The sequence below is a fragment of the Cyprinus carpio genome, chromosome A23, assembly GCF_018340385.1.
Source record: "Cyprinus carpio isolate SPL01 chromosome A23, ASM1834038v1, whole genome shotgun sequence".
Lineage (NCBI taxonomy): Eukaryota > Metazoa > Chordata > Actinopteri > Cypriniformes > Cyprinidae > Cyprinus > Cyprinus carpio.
The window spans coordinates 19,013,958-19,031,257 of record NC_056594.1 but is presented as its reverse complement, the minus strand read 5'-3'; the positions used below and the strand labels follow the sequence as shown (position 1 = coordinate 19,031,257).

The 17,300-nt window shown below is 34.9% G+C and overlaps 1 protein-coding gene across 1 annotated transcript in view; it reads left to right on the top strand.

The window, feature by feature from the left end:
* The window catches only part of LOC122135119 (amine oxidase [flavin-containing]-like), a 35,763-nt gene extending 26,013 nt beyond the window's left edge, over positions 1 to 9,750 (top strand). The window contains 2 exon segments of the mRNA XM_042713582.1: positions 1,460 to 1,560; positions 7,661 to 9,750. Of these exon segments, the coding sequence (XP_042569516.1) occupies positions 1,460 to 1,560; positions 7,661 to 7,952 (393 nt within the window). The 3' untranslated portion in view covers positions 7,953 to 9,750.
* Positions 9,751 to 17,300: the final 7,550 nt, after the last annotated feature.

Sequence of the window (17,300 nt, the reverse complement as noted above, 5' to 3'; positions counted from 1 at the left end):
TCTCATAATTTTGACATTTTAGCTCATAATTATGACTTAATCATTTTGAATTTTTATGTAAATTGACATGACATAATTTCGATTTATGTCATAACTATGATTTCATTTTTTGTTATGTAGTGGAAATGGGCTTTCCATATAATTATTTAGACAAAAGTTGTCATTTTATCCAAAACCCCTTTAAAATATTTTCCCAGTCCATTTTTTTGAAATCAATAGAAATGACTCCCACTTTCTGAGTTCAGGCTATTTTATTTATTTACATACTTACATTGGTTTACCATTACTGTATCTGCTATTGGTAATATTTTTTTTTTATTAATCTTGATATACTACTGTGTATATTATAAATAAAATAGGTCTAAAGTGTTCAGCTTTGATACCAGATAACTGTTTTTATGATAGAAGTATTCTAGCAAATGTAATATAATCATTGTGTCAGGAGTATAAAATGGATCTTCATACCTTTGATCATGAAATGGCAATCCACAGATACTGCAAGTCCAGGGTCCGTGCTAGGCATCCAGTGCATAATGTCCAACGGCATTTTTAATAAACATTGATATATTCTCCATTGTTTTATTCGCAAAGCTTCCGTGAAGACGGCAGTTGCGAGCAAGTGGCAAATTCAAACTAAACAGACATTTAAGGGAAACCTCACCACAAAGTAATTAAGGCAATAAAAGAATTAAGACAAAAATGTTTTAAAACCTTACCAGTTTGTTAGTTCTCTTATTATCCATTACAGCATACAAAACAATCGTACGCGGACATAATTAAACAATTGTACACCATTTTGAATCAAGTTTTATTATATTATTAGCTAAACAAACGCAGAGCTTCGGCCAAGAAAAAAATAGTTCAAGCAAGAGTACAGCGCCGACTGCTGTTACCCAGATGAGCCTGTGTTATTAGCTTTTACAGGTTGTTATCCAGGAAAAACATACCTCGGAATGTCATGACTGACCAATCAGAATCAAGTATTCCACAGAGCCATGTAATAATGATGAATAATGACATGAATAATGAATAATTCTTCATTAAATTAAACTAGAAATAATTTCTAGACCTTTTTATTAGTTTGAACATGAACTGAAGGGAACATTTAGTCTAATCCACATAGAATTTATTGAAGTGACCTTATTAAAAGAGAGAAATAGGAGGTTGCAGGCAGTTTATGATGATGTGAGGCTGCAGTAATATAAAAAATAACCTACTCATTGTGAAGAGAAACAAAAAGACTGTCTGCCAAATGTTGTCTGCCAGAGATTTAAAAGTTCTGTCAGTGTCAATGCAAATAGGACCTGCATATTAAAGCTGTCTCTCCTGGGAATTAAAGAACAGGCCACATCACAAACCACAGAGTCCAAATGTTTCCTAGATCATTTATTAGCCCAAAATTAGAGTTCACAATGACACTGACTGCTGCAAAATGTTAATTGTTGTGTTGTGTTTTCAGGACTGGGCAAAAGAGGAGTGGAGTGGAGGCTGTCCTGTGAATGTAATGACCCCTGGGATGCTAACATATTACCACCCGAGTCTTCGAAAGCCCTTCGGCAGGTAAACCAGTCCACTGCACTGGCCAAATCCCTTTATATCCAACAAAGCTATTTCAGAGCCCCAGTGTCTCATTTCTTTCAAGAAATGAAATGAAAATTGTGTCATTATGTATTTACCCTCATGTCTTTACAAACCCAGTGGTATTTTTCCACGGAACACAAAAGGAGTTTTCTTTTTCCCAATACAACGGCAGCTCATAGAGTGACCATAGCTGACAAGCTTCAAAAAAGCACCATAAAAGTAGCCCATTCGACTCCAAGCCTGTATTAAAACTCAAATGCCTTCTGAAAACTTTGAATACAGAGCACGGGTCATATAGATTACTTCTGTCTCTTGGAGTGAAAAAACTGGACTGAAAAAAATCCAGTTCTCTGAGTGCAGTAAAAGTGGCTCACATTTCATTTGAGTTGTGATCAGGTCTTAGTCCACTATCCATTTTTGTTGTGCCTAGACTACGAAATAGTAATAATAATAATATTAATAATATTCGCAGTAGTCCAGGCACTAAACAAATTGTAATGATTAGTAAATAAATTGTTATATAAATTGTAATAACTTTTATTAGAATATATATGTCAGGGAGTCTCACGGTGTGTTCCAAATGGGATATATCGCCCTCAGAAGGGCACTTATCTAACAATCATGGCCACCATACTGAAGTGTCATTCCAAACCAAACCAAAGTGCTCAAAACTGGCGACTTCAAAGGGCCCTTTGGAATGAAGGATTTCGAAGGGTACAACTGATGGACACTTCAGGCTCCCATGATCCTTTGCGCAGACTCTTTTCATGATGACGGTCCCTCTGTGTAGGCAGGTGATGATGATGCAGAAGGTCACTTAGAGAAACAGTTGTTTGGTCCCCTACACCCTTCAACCCTTTGAAGCGATTAGGGGATAGGGATGAGCCCTTCCGAATGGAACGCAGGGTCAGTCACCCCAGTCATCAGCACCCATGTTCACCAGATCCCAATCACCTGACTACTGATCACCCGCACCTGCTGCAGCTCATCAAGCTCCCCTTTATCTGCTCTCTCTCCACACTCCCTCCTCGTCTGGTCTACCGTTCATATCTCTGAACTAACCAGACTCTCTACCTAAACTTACCTGTGTGTTTGCTTACCTAAGAGGTTCCTGTGCTCCAACGCTCCAGTTCTCCACCGATCTCACTCCTCCCTGATCATCCTGCAACGAAACAAAGATCCTTTAACAAAGATCCTTTAATAATAGTTATTATTATTATTTCACTTTTGTTGTCAGACATATGAACTGACATTGTATGGGAAAGAGGAGTGTTAAAATTATTAATGTACTTTTTGCAAAAAAATAAATAAATATATAACGTACATGTTTGGAATTACATGAGTAAATTGACAGTGTTCATTTTTGGGTGAACTATTGCTTTCATCACACATCTCCTTGACTTTAGCAGACGTTACCTGCAGATAAAGATAAACGTGAGAGAAGTACATAAATGCCCATTTTACCTCAAAGTCAAATGCTATCCGAATGCATGACTAGATGTCAAAAGGACAGCGCTCTCAGGGGAAAACGTCTCAAAAGCTATTTGAAATGGCCCGGTTAAGCGATTGACAGGGCTGAACTAATGCTCGCCCAAGGAGAACAAACAGAAAGAACGTGCAAGAGAGAAAACGAGAGCGTGCTGTGGCTGGAGTGGATGGGAAATTTCCATAATAGAATTAAATCCATCGGGAGAGGAATGAGTTCATCATATAAAGGTGGATTCACGCACATACATACCACCCATTCTGTCACCTACCTGTGCGATCAATCAGCCGTTTCTGGAAGGAGGGCTGTAATCTGTCCTTGACCCACTTGGAAACAGATGAGATCTTGAAGCTCTTGATCTCTCGGATGCTACAAGACTCTTTCATGCATTAAATCTCCATCTATTCTTCCTCACTGTAGCTTCTGAAAATTTTAATGATTTCTATTAGATGTTAATAATTAAAAGGACTAAAGCATAAATTAATTACTGGTCCTCTAGCACAACGCTCTGAAGTATCCCAGTCAAGACTTCTCAAGAGACTTTTGTAGTACAGTGTAGTACATGAAAAGGTTTTGTAATTCTTTAAAATCACCGCTGACCATTTAACATGTTAATTTAGTGCATGTAACTCTAAGTAAAAAGAGTTCTGCTTTATGAAGAAATTTTATGAATACATCTTTCTCAGCTGATAAAAATTAAATAATGTTTGTATGTTTTTGACATCTTTCTTTCGGTTGAAATGCTGATTGAGTGATTACACAAGGCAGCATTTCAGTAAGTTGTACTTCATCTTTCAACATACCTTCTGATGTTCATTCATGTTTATTTAGCATGAATGACTTGTAACTTGTATTAAAGTGGATAAAGCTTGAACTACAGCAATCTGTCACTCCACATTCAAAGCATCAAAAGGGCATTTATCGTTTGAATTTTGTGATAAAATGTACAGGGTTTGAAAGCTGAGATCATAAAAGTTTCTAGGCAGTTAAGTCAAAAGTACAAAGGCAGCACTCTGAAATACTGCACTGAAGTTACATAACATATATTGAGATTTTGCTCTCAGCCAAAACTATTTGCTATGGAACAAATAATAAATTCATGAGCCCAAAGGCTGTCCATTAGATTTACCCAAAACAAATTATATCTCATGTTTAACCACTATAGAGACATCAGAGCCAGCAGCAAATTCCAGAAGATCTGGCCAAGGTGAGGCTGCTCTCGGAGGGTTCATGAGCGTTGAAGGGCTGCTGGTGCCCTGGAGCTCACATCTCTAAAAACACTGAAGCAAATTTTCAAATAGGCATCATCTTTATTAACAAACTGCACATTTGAAGTCTAAACAACTACATTCTCGCCTAAAAAAACTCTTAAAACTACATTTTGTGACAAAACCAGCGTTATTTATGAAATTATAGTGGATTTGGGCATCTGCCATGACACTTGCTGTGAAATACCGCAAATGGAGTGAAACGGTTGGAGCTCTGTTATCAATAGAATGTTGCACTCCTCTCAACCAATCAGATTCGAGGACCAGAAAAACTGATTAAAAAATAAAGCTGTATTACACTTTTATTTTATCTTTTGATGCTTGAAACCCCCTTATATATATATGGGTCAAAGACGAAAAAATAAAAGTGTATTACAGCTTTAATTTAATTCTACATATCTCATCTTCAAATTAAATAACATTCCAAATTTTTTTCAGATGAAAAAATTGTCTATCTTAACTGTATATGTGACCCTGGACCACAAAACCAGTCTTAAGTGTCAATTTTTCGAAATTGAGATTTATACATCATCTGAAAGCTGAATAAATAAGCTTTCTATTCTTGCATGGTTTATTAGGATCGGACAATATTTGGCGAGATACAACTATTTGAAAATCTGGAATCTAAGGGTGCAAAAAAATCTAAATATTGAGAAAATCACCTTTAAAGTTGTCCAAATGAATTCTTAGCAATGCATATTACTAATCAAAAATGAAGTTTTGATATATTTACAGTAAGAAATGTACTAAATATCTTCATGGAACATGATCTTTACTTATTATCCTAATGATTTTTGGCATAAAAGAAAAATCGATAATTTGGACTCATACAATGTTTTTTTGGCTATTGCTACAAATATACCCCAGCGACTTAAGACTGGTTTTGTGGTCCAGGGTACATATAAGGATAACAGTGCAGCCCCTTAAATACCCATTTAGTTTCATTTTTAAATCTAAAAAGCAAGTTCGTTAAATGCTGTCCTTCCGCTAAAAAAAAAGTTGACAGCAACAGTAAACGGCAAGAGAATGTTTCAAAAATGCCTCATCTAATGGAGCTTAAATTAAAACAGAGAATAGCTCTCATCATCTATATATATATTTTATATATACATATACTGTTTTAGTTACTACTTTATTTCAAGTAACAAATGATTTTTATGATTTAAATTTAAAGTTAACTATAATAACCCTGAAGGGAGCGATGTTATGACAAGGTGATACTTGGATGTTCTTATTTATTTATTTTTTTTTATTGAAGGTGATACTTAGCCTGAAAAGTTTGAAAACTGCGGGACTAGACTGGAAGATATTATGCTGGCTGCTTTTGATGCAGTATTTCCAGAGTTAGAAGAGAATATCTTGCATGCTATAGATGGTGGAAAAGAAAACAAACCTCTTTTATGTCTTAGTGATTCACACAGACAAAGAGCATAGGTGAAAAGCACTGTGGGTAAGGGATATCCCTCAGGGTTTCATGAACGTCCACACATCCATAATGCATGAAGACTAAACTGCATGGTGGATGGGAAACAGCTTTGCATGGAGAATATGTTGTTGAATGCAGCAATAAGCATTTTCTGAGAACCCAATTAAAAAGTTATTTTTGTTAAATTCACAGCAGACATGAATGTGTGCAATATCTTCTGGAGGTTTTCTGATCTGTTTTATATGCGCATAAATTAACCAGCCTATTAAGTTAATAGAACTGTCAAATTAGCTATCTACTTTTTTTAGTAAATAAATACCTTTTAATGATGTTCATCTTTTGTAAGTCACTTTTCAATAAAAGCGTCTGCTGAATGCATAAATGTAAATGATTAATTTAGCAGTTTTAAATTTTACAATTTACCACAGTATAATTTTTACTATTAATTTAACTACACGTTTATATTTTAATTATTACTTTGAATATTGTAAATAAATAATAAAGTAATCCTTTTTTATTTATTAGTAAAATTATATACATTTATATTATTTATATATTGTATTTTTGTTCAAAAGTTTGGGGTCAGTTAAATTTTTTTAAAGTAAAAAAAAAATGTTTTTAAAGAAGTCTCTTTCACACTCACCACGGCTGCATTTATTTGAACAAACATACAGTAAATAGAGTAATATTGTTAAATATATTTTTTTACAAATTAAAGCAACTGTTTTCTATTTAAAGATATATTTTCAAATGTAACATTCTTGTGATGCAAAGCTGAATTTTTTAGCATCATTACTTAGTCGTCAGTGTTACATGATCTTTTAGAAATCATTTTAATGACCTGATTTTGTTTAATACTGCTTACTTTTGTTTAAAAGAACAGAATTTATTTGAAATAGATGAAATAGAAAACTACAAAAGTCTTGGTTGTCATTTTTGATCAGTTTAATGCTTCCGAATAAAAGTATTCCTTAACCCCACACTTACTTTATTCACTTAAATTTGTTTTAAATTATGATTGACAGCCCTAAATGTTTTTTATCAATTTAACACATCCTTGCTGAATAAACGTATTGATTTTATTTAAAAAAAAAAGAAAGACAAAAAAAATTACTGACCCCAAATTACTGACCAGTAGTGTATATTGTTATTACAAAATATTTATATTTTAAAAACATAGCTTCTTTTTTTTTTTTTTTTTTTTTTTACTTTTTATTCATCAAAGTATCCTAAAAAAGTATCACATGTTCTGAAAAAATATTAAGCAGCAGAACTGTTTCCAACTTTGATAATGAATCATCATATTAGAATGATTTCTAAAGGATCATGTGATAATGATCCTAAAAATTCAGCTTTGCATCACAGAAATAAATGATAATTTAAAGTATAATAAATGTAAAAACAATTATTTAAAATTTTAATAATATATCACAATATTACATTTTTTTTCTGTATTTTGATCAAATAAATGCAGGCTTGATTAGCAGAAGAAACTTCTTTCAAAACATTAAAAATAGTAATGTTTCCAAACTTTTGACCTGTACTGTGTGTTATATATGCTATTAGCACAAAGTTAGATTTAGTTAACTAATATATATATATATATAAAGTTTATCTAAGACCTTTATGTGTTCAATGACAAGCCTAAAGATTCATGACTGCTATTAGCACAAAGTTAGATTTAGTTAACTAATATAGCCATTATTCATTTTGACAAGCATCAATTGTAATACAAAGTCTTTATATTACCAGTCACCTTGACATTTTCCACATCCTGGGTCTTGATACTCAGTCATAGTGGTTTCAAAGGATACAGGAAGTAGTAAGACTTGATTAAACCCATTAAACATGATTAATACTTAATTGTCTTGTCTCTTAATTGTCCGTCTCTTTTGTCAGGATTCATTGGGCCGGCACAGAGACGGCTACCCAATGGTGTGGATACATTAATGGAGCCATTCAGGCCGGTCAGCGGGCGGCTATGGAGGTCCTGGCTCAGATGTGTCCTTCTTCTCTGTCCCAGGAGGAACTGGACGCAGTGCGAGCTTCTCTGAAACACAGTGACCCAAGAAAAGATTCAAAGTGTACATCGTCTAAGTGTTATTACCTCTTTGGCGTGGTAATGACAGCGGCTGCTCTGGTGTCCGCCTACCTGTTGGCCAAACCAGAACTGCGATTTAAATGGTTTTAAAAGGATTATTGGCACCACTTAGCCAATGTGCCTTAAAATGCACAACTAAAATAACAGTAATTTACAGATTAATGTCAACTTGACCCATTTGACATTTACTTACAACACATTTCTGAATGAAACAGCATTTTCAAAGGAAAAACAGAGTGGGATTTGATTGGATAATGAAAAGTTGCATACCAGAATAGAGCCAGATGGTTGGTGGGAAGGTGTTGAGAAATAAGAGGGCTTGGAGATGTCAGCCAAAGAGGAAAGAAGCATTTCATATGCACAGCAAGTTTGAGCTGAAAGTTAACGGAGACTTTTTTTTTTTTAAATCGTGCATGCAAAGGAAATGTGAATATAAAGTCGTTAATCAGTCGTTAAGTTTAATTATCAGTATTCTAAAATCGAACATCATTACAGTATAATCACTTGTTGTATCTTGCACTTAATAATGAAACTGACTTTTCAGCTGACATTTCCATATTTGATTTTTCTCATTTGCTTTTGGTGCAACATAGAATTGTAAAAATATGTTATGTGAAAGGAATATGAAACATCAAAGCACAGAAGTGAAGCAAACACACAGTGAGCTACAGTGCGTGAAGTTTTTTTGTCAAGCTAAAGTGCCTCTCTTCCTTTCAACTCCATGAGAATCTCTATTGTTTTTAGGAAAATATAGCACGTTGGACACTCAAATTTGTTAAGGCCTCTTTGAACATGTCAGATGAGTTTAATGACTCTCATTGTGCATAGATGCACAATGCCACATCATTTTAGTTAATAACAATATGGTCAGTGAAAATGTGTCCAACTATAATAGACCAAACTGTAATCAGACATTTATATCTGGAACCAACATTATTGAATGTGTTAACATATAATATACAATATCCCAGAAACAGTATCATTATACAGTATCAACATGTCTTGACACTAATATTCACTCTGTATACTCACCTATTACATGTGTTATTACATTATGTGGTACTGCATGTTCTTTACACACTGCTTATTGTTAATTGTTAGGTTTGTTCATGTTCACTTGCATCCATGCAGATTATAAGCAGCAGCTAATATTACATTTATGCTGTCACATTTGTGACAATATGTTTGGAAATGCACTATGTTAGCCAGCGAATACATTTATAATCCGTTATTAAAGGAATAGTTCACTCAAAAATTATTTCATTAATTACCCACCCTCGTGTCTTTCCAAACCCGTAAGGCCTTCATTCATCTTCGGAACGCAAATTAACATATTTTTGATTAAATCTGAAAGCTTTCTGACCCTGCATAGACAGCAACACAACTGAATCATTTTATGGCCCAGAAAGGTAGTAGGAACATCATTAAAATAGTCCATGAACCATCAGTGGTTCAACTTCAATTTTATGAAGCCACAATGTATTTTTTTGTGTGCAAAGAAAGCAAAAATAACGACTTCCATGTCATTCTTTGATGTGCGTTCACAGCAGTACCACGATGCATACATGTAATGCTGCTGGAACGACTTGAGGATGAGTAATTAATGACAGAATTTAAATTTTTGGGTCAACAAACCCTTTGTTATTTTAATCTTTTTTTTTTTCTTTTTTTTTGATATTTGTAATCTATGCTTAATAATAGAGCACAAAGAATCCATATTCATTTATATGTAACATCTGCACAAAAAGGCACTTAATCCATATTGTGTTTTTTATTTCTTTTTCTAAAAAACATTGTGCATCGATAAAATCTCATGATAAAATGTCATTTTTGTTTTTTTTATATTTTCATCAACGGTATGTTTAAAATCATTAAATCATAATCTTGATCCTTTTGTCTCATCTTCATTATTTTAACAAAATCAAAAAACAAATTTTGTTGGCTAAATGAACAAAGAATAAAGAATAAATCTTAAAAACTACAATAATTCAGAGTTATCAACATCGCCCATTTTACTTCTACATTGTGACATTTTTGTGTAAACCGAGACATTCATTTAACAACGCCCTGAATTCACAGTGCTTCATGGGAGAGGGCGGAGCTTTTATTTTGATTCTCTGATTGATGGAGATTTTTGCAGAATCATGGGTAATGCAGTTTTTCATCAAGAATTCCACTGTTAAAGACAATTAAAAAGGTTGAAATAATGTGGTCTGACAGCTTCAACAAAAACATTTACCATCGATTAACAGCCTCATAGCTCACAGTAGGCCTGTCTTTAATGATTTAGAAGTTATTGTTAAAAATCAATTCCCCTGTGGAGAAAATAAAGGAATGGGATTTTTACTTCCAGAGCCTGACTGTTGTGCTATATAGATCCAGATGGTTAAAAGAAAAGAAGTGTTTAAGATGCGCAGCAGCTTGGTGTTAAGTAAAACTGTTGACTTTAAGCACAAATCTTTTAAAATCAAATTAAACCGGAACATCATTATAATCAGCCACATTATCTTAAAACGAAACTTGAAATGTGAAATTTCCATATTTGATCTTCTAAGCTGCTTTCGGTGCCCTGCCATATAATTACGATGTTCCTATGTGAAGGGAATATGAAACATCAAAGCACAGAACAGAAGCAAACACACCGTGAGCTATAAAAGTTATTGTCATGCACAGTAAGCACTCTCTCTGTCAACCCCATGGGAATGTCAATTGGTTTCAGTGCTTTAGTAGAATAAAGCACACTAGACATGCAACAAGTTTGTCAAGTCCTCTTTAAATGTGTGTAATTGTTCTTGTTGCACACAGATGGAAAGAAAGAAAGGAAAGCGAGGGGTTTAAATATAGACAATGCCAGATCTGGAATAAACTTCAAGCAGATCTTACCACTGCGACTTTGAAATAAACTCATCCATACTTTGCAGCAGATCAAACACTCACGGACACACGTGTGGGCGCCCACACATGAACAGCAGACACATCTCGAGGAGTGTGAGAGATAGATGAGCCATTCATACCGCACGAACGTCCCTGTGAAAGTGATTTAATCGCTAATGCTTGATTACACAGATGATAGAAAAAGCTCAAGCTCAGATGCTTTCCAAGGAGCTATTTGATTCCTCCGGCGGCCCCTAACCGAGCATTATTTGTCTTCATTATCGCTGCCTCGCAGGGGATCAACTTTTCATTTTCCCTGCTTGCACGCCCACCCCATCAAGATCAATCCCTAGCCTGACCGACGTGTTTTTGTATGCATCCAATTTATGGGCTCCAGTGGTGGCGAGATGACACAGCCGGCACTTCCTCCGCTCACTCTGGCCAGAAGCCACAGGAAAGATGAGTCTCTTGTGATTGTGAATCTGATTTTCCATTCCATTTGCTAGATTACCTCCACATCCAGCCGGATGGCCACAAGTCTTCATTTAGAGCCACTCCGCTGTGTAGATATTATTAGGCTATTATTTTGGACATCCCACAAGCAGCTGTGTACATCTGAAAGGATCCCCCGCCTAAATATTGCATAATGTAACAACTTGTCCCAGGCTTTGGCAGATTGCCTGCATTGGTTTGCGGTTTAAAGATGTCTGATCCAGAGCAATACACCAACTTCAAATTAGGTGTATCCTTGGCAAGATGGAAGGCGGACCCTGAGAAGAAACGCGGGGTCATTCGGGCTCTTCTTTTGGGATATGAAATGTTGCAACACGTGTTTTGTATGATTCATAATGAGAGACTCATGAATGTCTGGGGGGGGGTTGAACTCAAGCATGCACACAAGAGCCATCACAGACACTTTCTGACGTGCGAGGAAAAAAATGAGTCAATCACCTACAGTGCTGTATGATGTTTTTGTTGTATTCCTTACATTTTAGATTCAATGTAATGAAAAATGTAAAATATTTTCAATGTGTAAATTGCTTTTCCATCAAAAAGATTTGGTAGTTGGAATGTAAATATTTTAAATGAATATTTCATTATATTACATAAAATAGTCACATTTTATAACATCCAGTCTTTTTACACAGTTTTAAGCACTCAAGACTCTTCAAATAACTTTATATTTCATTATGATGCAAAAGACCCATAGAAAAGACAGCTCACAAAGCTGGTTCTCAAAAGGGAGCCTATATGCGTATTTTTTTTCTTGATTAACCTTGCAAACCCTCTTCCGCTGACAGGGAGCCGATGGCTGATCTGGAACCACTCCATGCATTTCAACTGCAGAAAAACAGCAGCAGCGCCTAAAACCTGCTGGTCTTGCAGCAGGAATCTTAAATGTATATGTATTTATGGATGTATTGTTATTTATATATATATAACAATTTGGCAAGACTGATGCAAAAGAAAACTATAAACGCCTGATGCGGCATGTTCAGTTGGAAGGACTGATTTCTAGAATGTTTTTGAAAAAGTCTCATACTCAACAAGACTGCATTTATTTGATCAAAAATACAGTAACAACTGTAAAATTCTGAAATATTATTACAATTTAAAATGTGAAGGTTAAATCAACGTGAATGGATTGCAATTAATTTTAGGTTATAACTTCTGACCACTGCTTATTATTTAACCAAGTTAATTGTTAACCAAGTTTAATTGGATATAATGTTACATTCTCAAAATTTGTTGGGGTGGTAGAGGGGCACCTGAGATAACTTATTACTCAAGGTTGCTCTATCATAGCTCAGAAAGCTGGAGTTCTCAGTCGTATGTCAATAAAGTTAAACTTATCACTGAAATTGAAATTTCATGTAAAAGTTTGTTTAAACCATTCATGCACACTCAGTTTAATTAAAACTGCATTGAGTTGAAGAGAAGTTTAAAGGTTTTTTTTTTTTCTTTAAATCTAAATCAAATTAAAAAAAAATACCAATAGGTCAAGGGGCCAGATGTATTAACAGCATGTTCCAGTGCAAACCGTCTTTTAGTGTTAAAATTTACTGTCAAGACCAACAGTGAAAAATTTGCGATGATAAGGCATGGACAGAGGTATTTTAGAAGTTGAATTTGTGGGAGGAGAGTATTTAAATTAATCACGCAACTTGTTTTAGTAAGGTTTGTGGTAGTCAGTATTTGCAAAAAATTTTTAACATCCAAAATAATTTTTTTTAACCCATTTTGTGCTTGACATGTCTGCAAGAGTTGCTCATTTGTGCTGCTCTCGGTAGATTGCATTGGTAATTATAGAAATGTGTTGGCTGCATCTGTGTTCTTTAATGTATGCATTGTCAGTAGATCACTGCAGAACTTCCCAACTCCCAACTGTGATTTTATGGGATTGAACTTTCATGCTAATTTGCCCTGTTTAGTAGATTTAGCCCTTAGTCTCTTTTTTTTATCCAGTTAAAATATTATAAGCTAGTTCTGTGTGGCAACAAGAGACTATAATATACCACTGAGTCAATTCGATTTAGTTAAGTTAATTTAAATAAATAAAGCAATTAACTCTAAGTACTATGAACTTAATATTTTTATTTTATGAGCAATGTGGCTGGAGGGAATACCCATAAGCCCTTGATCTTGAATAATTAAAATATGTATGTTCAGTAAAAACAGAGACTGGGACAATCATAGCAGGATGAAACAACATGTTAATGATGACAGAACTCTTTTTTTCCTACATTAAAGGAATAGTTCATCCAAAAATTAAACCGCTTAAAATGTACTAACCCTCAGGCCATCCAAGGTGCAGATGAGTTTGTTTCTTCATCAGAACAGATTGTCTTGTGAACTGAAAAGTTGCATGTTTATAAGAAACAAAGCCATCAAGACATTTTTAACTTCAAATTGTTTCTTCAGGCTTAAATACTAGTCCTTTATCCATAATATTGCTTTCTTCAGTAAAAATAAATAAATAAATAAATTGTCTCATCTGAATCAGGAGAGAAATATGCACAGATTAAGCATAATTTACAAGCAAAAACAGTCCAAAAGAAATATAAACAAACATTGTTTTTATCAGCTGTTTGGACTCTCATTTTGATGGCACTCATTCACTGCAGAGGATTGGTGAGGAAGTGATGTAATGCTACATTTCTCCCAATCTGTTCCCGTGTTGACACAAACTCATCTACATCTTGGATGGCCTGAGGGTGAGTACATTTACAGCAAATTTTCATTTTTGGGTGAACTTTAACATCTTTAACAACCTTATCTTGTGGATAAAACAGACTGCTGTTTTCATATTAATTAATAGCTTCTTGGTCTTTTCAAACCATGTATTGTACTGTGTGGGCGAATTGGGCAGTAGATCTTCTCAGCTTTTAATTAGGTATGAGATGTGCCCCTTGAAAGATCATTTCTGGCTGGATGTTGCATAGGTTTTTCCAACCTCTTGCTCCCTTGAGAGTGTACAACCATGTGCTGCTAAAGATCAAGAATGGGGCAATATTCTTCCTCACGATATATGTTCCCATGAGGCATAATCTTTCCCAGCAGTACTGTCACTTGACACCCACATCAATAAGATCATCTGTCAGTCATCTGTGATGCAATCACACTTTTCAACTGATACTCTGAAATCTCATCTATCCATAATTAGGAATATTTTTAAACCATGACATGATCATGTCTGTCTGTTTCTGTACATTCTGTAGATAGGAATAAAAGATATATATTTTTTTATCACACAGTGAAATTAAATATATATATTACGTCTATGTTTTAAAGGGATAGTCCATTCATAAATGAAAATTCTGTCTTCATTTACTCACCTTTGTGTTGTTCCAAAACTGTGTAACTTTCTTTCTTCTGGAGAACATATTTTATGTGATATTTTAAAGAATGTTGGTAACCAAGCCGTTTCAGTTCCTACTGACTTATATTGTATGGACAGAAATCACAATGGAAGTCAATAGGGACCAAAACTATTCCTTTAAGAGGATACTCCGCCCCAAAATGAAAATTTTGTCATTAATCACTTACCCATCATTATAAACCCCTAAAAGCCTCATTCATCTTCTGAACACAATTTAAGATATTTTGGATAAGGAATTGTTGAATAAAGTTGTTATTTTTGTTTTCTTCGCTTACAAAAAGTATTGTTGTCACTTCATAACGTTATGGTTGAATCACTGATGGCAGATGGACTATTCTGACGATGTCTTTCATACTTTTCTGGACCTTGACAATGTAACTTACTTGGCAGTCTATGGGACAGTCTCAAGCCTACCGGTTTTCATCCAAAATATCTTAAATTGTGTTCCGAAGAGAAACTAAGCTTTTTACAGGTTTGGGACGACATGGGGGTAAGTGATTAATGACAAAATTTTCATTTTGGGGTGGAGTATCCCTTTAAGTGTGACAAAATGAATACATATTTTTATTTTTCTGATCAGGTATAAATTACTATCATTAACCGTTGAATATTCTAACACCACAATTAAGTTGTTCCATCCATATGCAAAAGGCCATATTTAGCAAGTCCAGTAACAATTGAGAAACTTACATTTTACATTCAGTTTTGCTCCGCCAACAGAAATAGTTCCAGACAGAGTCAAAGCAGCCGAGCAACACAGTAGTGTTGTTTCTGAATGAATCATTGCTTTGAACTAATCAGTTGAGTGAATGATTCAATGATAAGGACAGACACCTATTTCTTTCCTTCATGAGTGAATGTGCATTTTGAACAAATAATGAAATGACTCACTCATAAAGAAAGCCACGTCACCACCATCAATGTAACCTGGAAAACAAATAAAATACAAGAGTCTGGAACAAACACAAACAAGCGGAGTGATACAAACAGTGAAATGTCCCAGTGCTGCTAGACTGTGTAACACAATTGCAAATGAATGAAATCCTAGGAGTGGAACCAACTGTTAATAAAATATTGAACAATACTTCAACATCAATTTGTACAGAACATTGCTTCTCAATAAATAAATAAATAAATAAAAACCCAACTACTGTACATCCTAAAGTACTGTACCTCTTCAGAGATAACATATAATAAAAATGCATTTGTAAGTATAAAACGCAAAATGCAGGGCAGTGAAAAATATAAATTTTAGGAACACATTTTGTAATTACTTTCAACTAGAGTGCACCATTTTTAGAATTATATGTCATGCATGAGACGCTGCAAAAGATGTGTGCAACGTGCTTAAGACATGAGTTTGTATTTCACAATTCTGAATTTTTATCTCACAGTTCTGACTTTTTTTATCTCACAATTACAAGTTTATAATTGTTAAAAGTTGCAATTGTGAGAGAATTTTGAGACAAAAAGTCTTAAGTGTTAGATATAAAATTGGGAGAAAAGAAGTCTCAATTGTGAGATAATGAGTCACAATTACCTTAATTTCTTTCTTTCTTTTTCTTCCATAGTCTAGGGCACATTTAGCCAACATAGAAAAACAATGGAAAAGCAGTAGGATTCAAAAGTTTCTTTTGAATGGCTCCTCACACAGTTTCATACATTAGCAAAAACATAAAATAAAATAAAACTACAATAGGCTATTGGTTTATCTAAAAGGCATAGCATATAAAATGAAATCACCTCAATGCACAAATTAAACAAAGTATCGGTCCAAGTTTTAGTTTGCCATTTAACATGCATTTTACTTCAACTCGTATGGGCTATTTCACAAAACTGATTTTTGGTCTTTTGTGCCTGAGCACTCTTGGGGCATCACGAATGAGGTTAATAGAGCACACAACAGCTAATATCTGGATGCAGTCGGGTCCTCTAAACACAGCACTCTTTCCAGTAGGAGGCCGTTGACTGGGCAAAATGTCAAGACTCCTTTCCAAAGGAGAAGGGATAGGGGCCTATGAATAATTAATGGAGAGCATTCGGTGGAACACAGTGCTGTGTCTGTTTAGCTGTCACTTCAGCAGGCAAGAGAGAGAAGGGGAGAGATACAACACTGTAGGAAAACACTGGAGATGATTTACCATCTGGACTTCATATCAGACAGCTTGACTTGTTCCTGGAGGACTCGATGTGGGGCAAACTCTTCATGTTAGCCCCCTCTTGAGAAATGGCATATTTAGTGCTAATTATGACATGAGATGTGAACATCCAGAACTTTGTTTGTTTGGAGAGGGCATGGTTGGCATAAATCAGAGAGGCTCTCCTTCAGGGTTATGAGGCCAATATTGATCTGACAGCATCTCAAAGAGGAGATATATGGAAAGACATTTCCTTGAGCATGCGGATGCAACCGAGTAGCTTGAACTTTCTTTCACTAACTTTTTACAATGACGGATTTTCATCGCTGAAGGTTTGCACTACTGCTGGTCGCTATAGGCGATACTGCCCGGGCAGTGTGGAATTGGCTGTAGATTTTGAAAATTAATCAAAAAAATTAGGAAAATTTGCCTACATTGTCGCCCATGTTGGCCAGAAATTGCCAGCTCTTATTGAAAATGAATGACTTCCAGTGATTTTGTCACTGCAAATCATGGTCAGTATGAACAGCCCCTTTAGTCTAACAA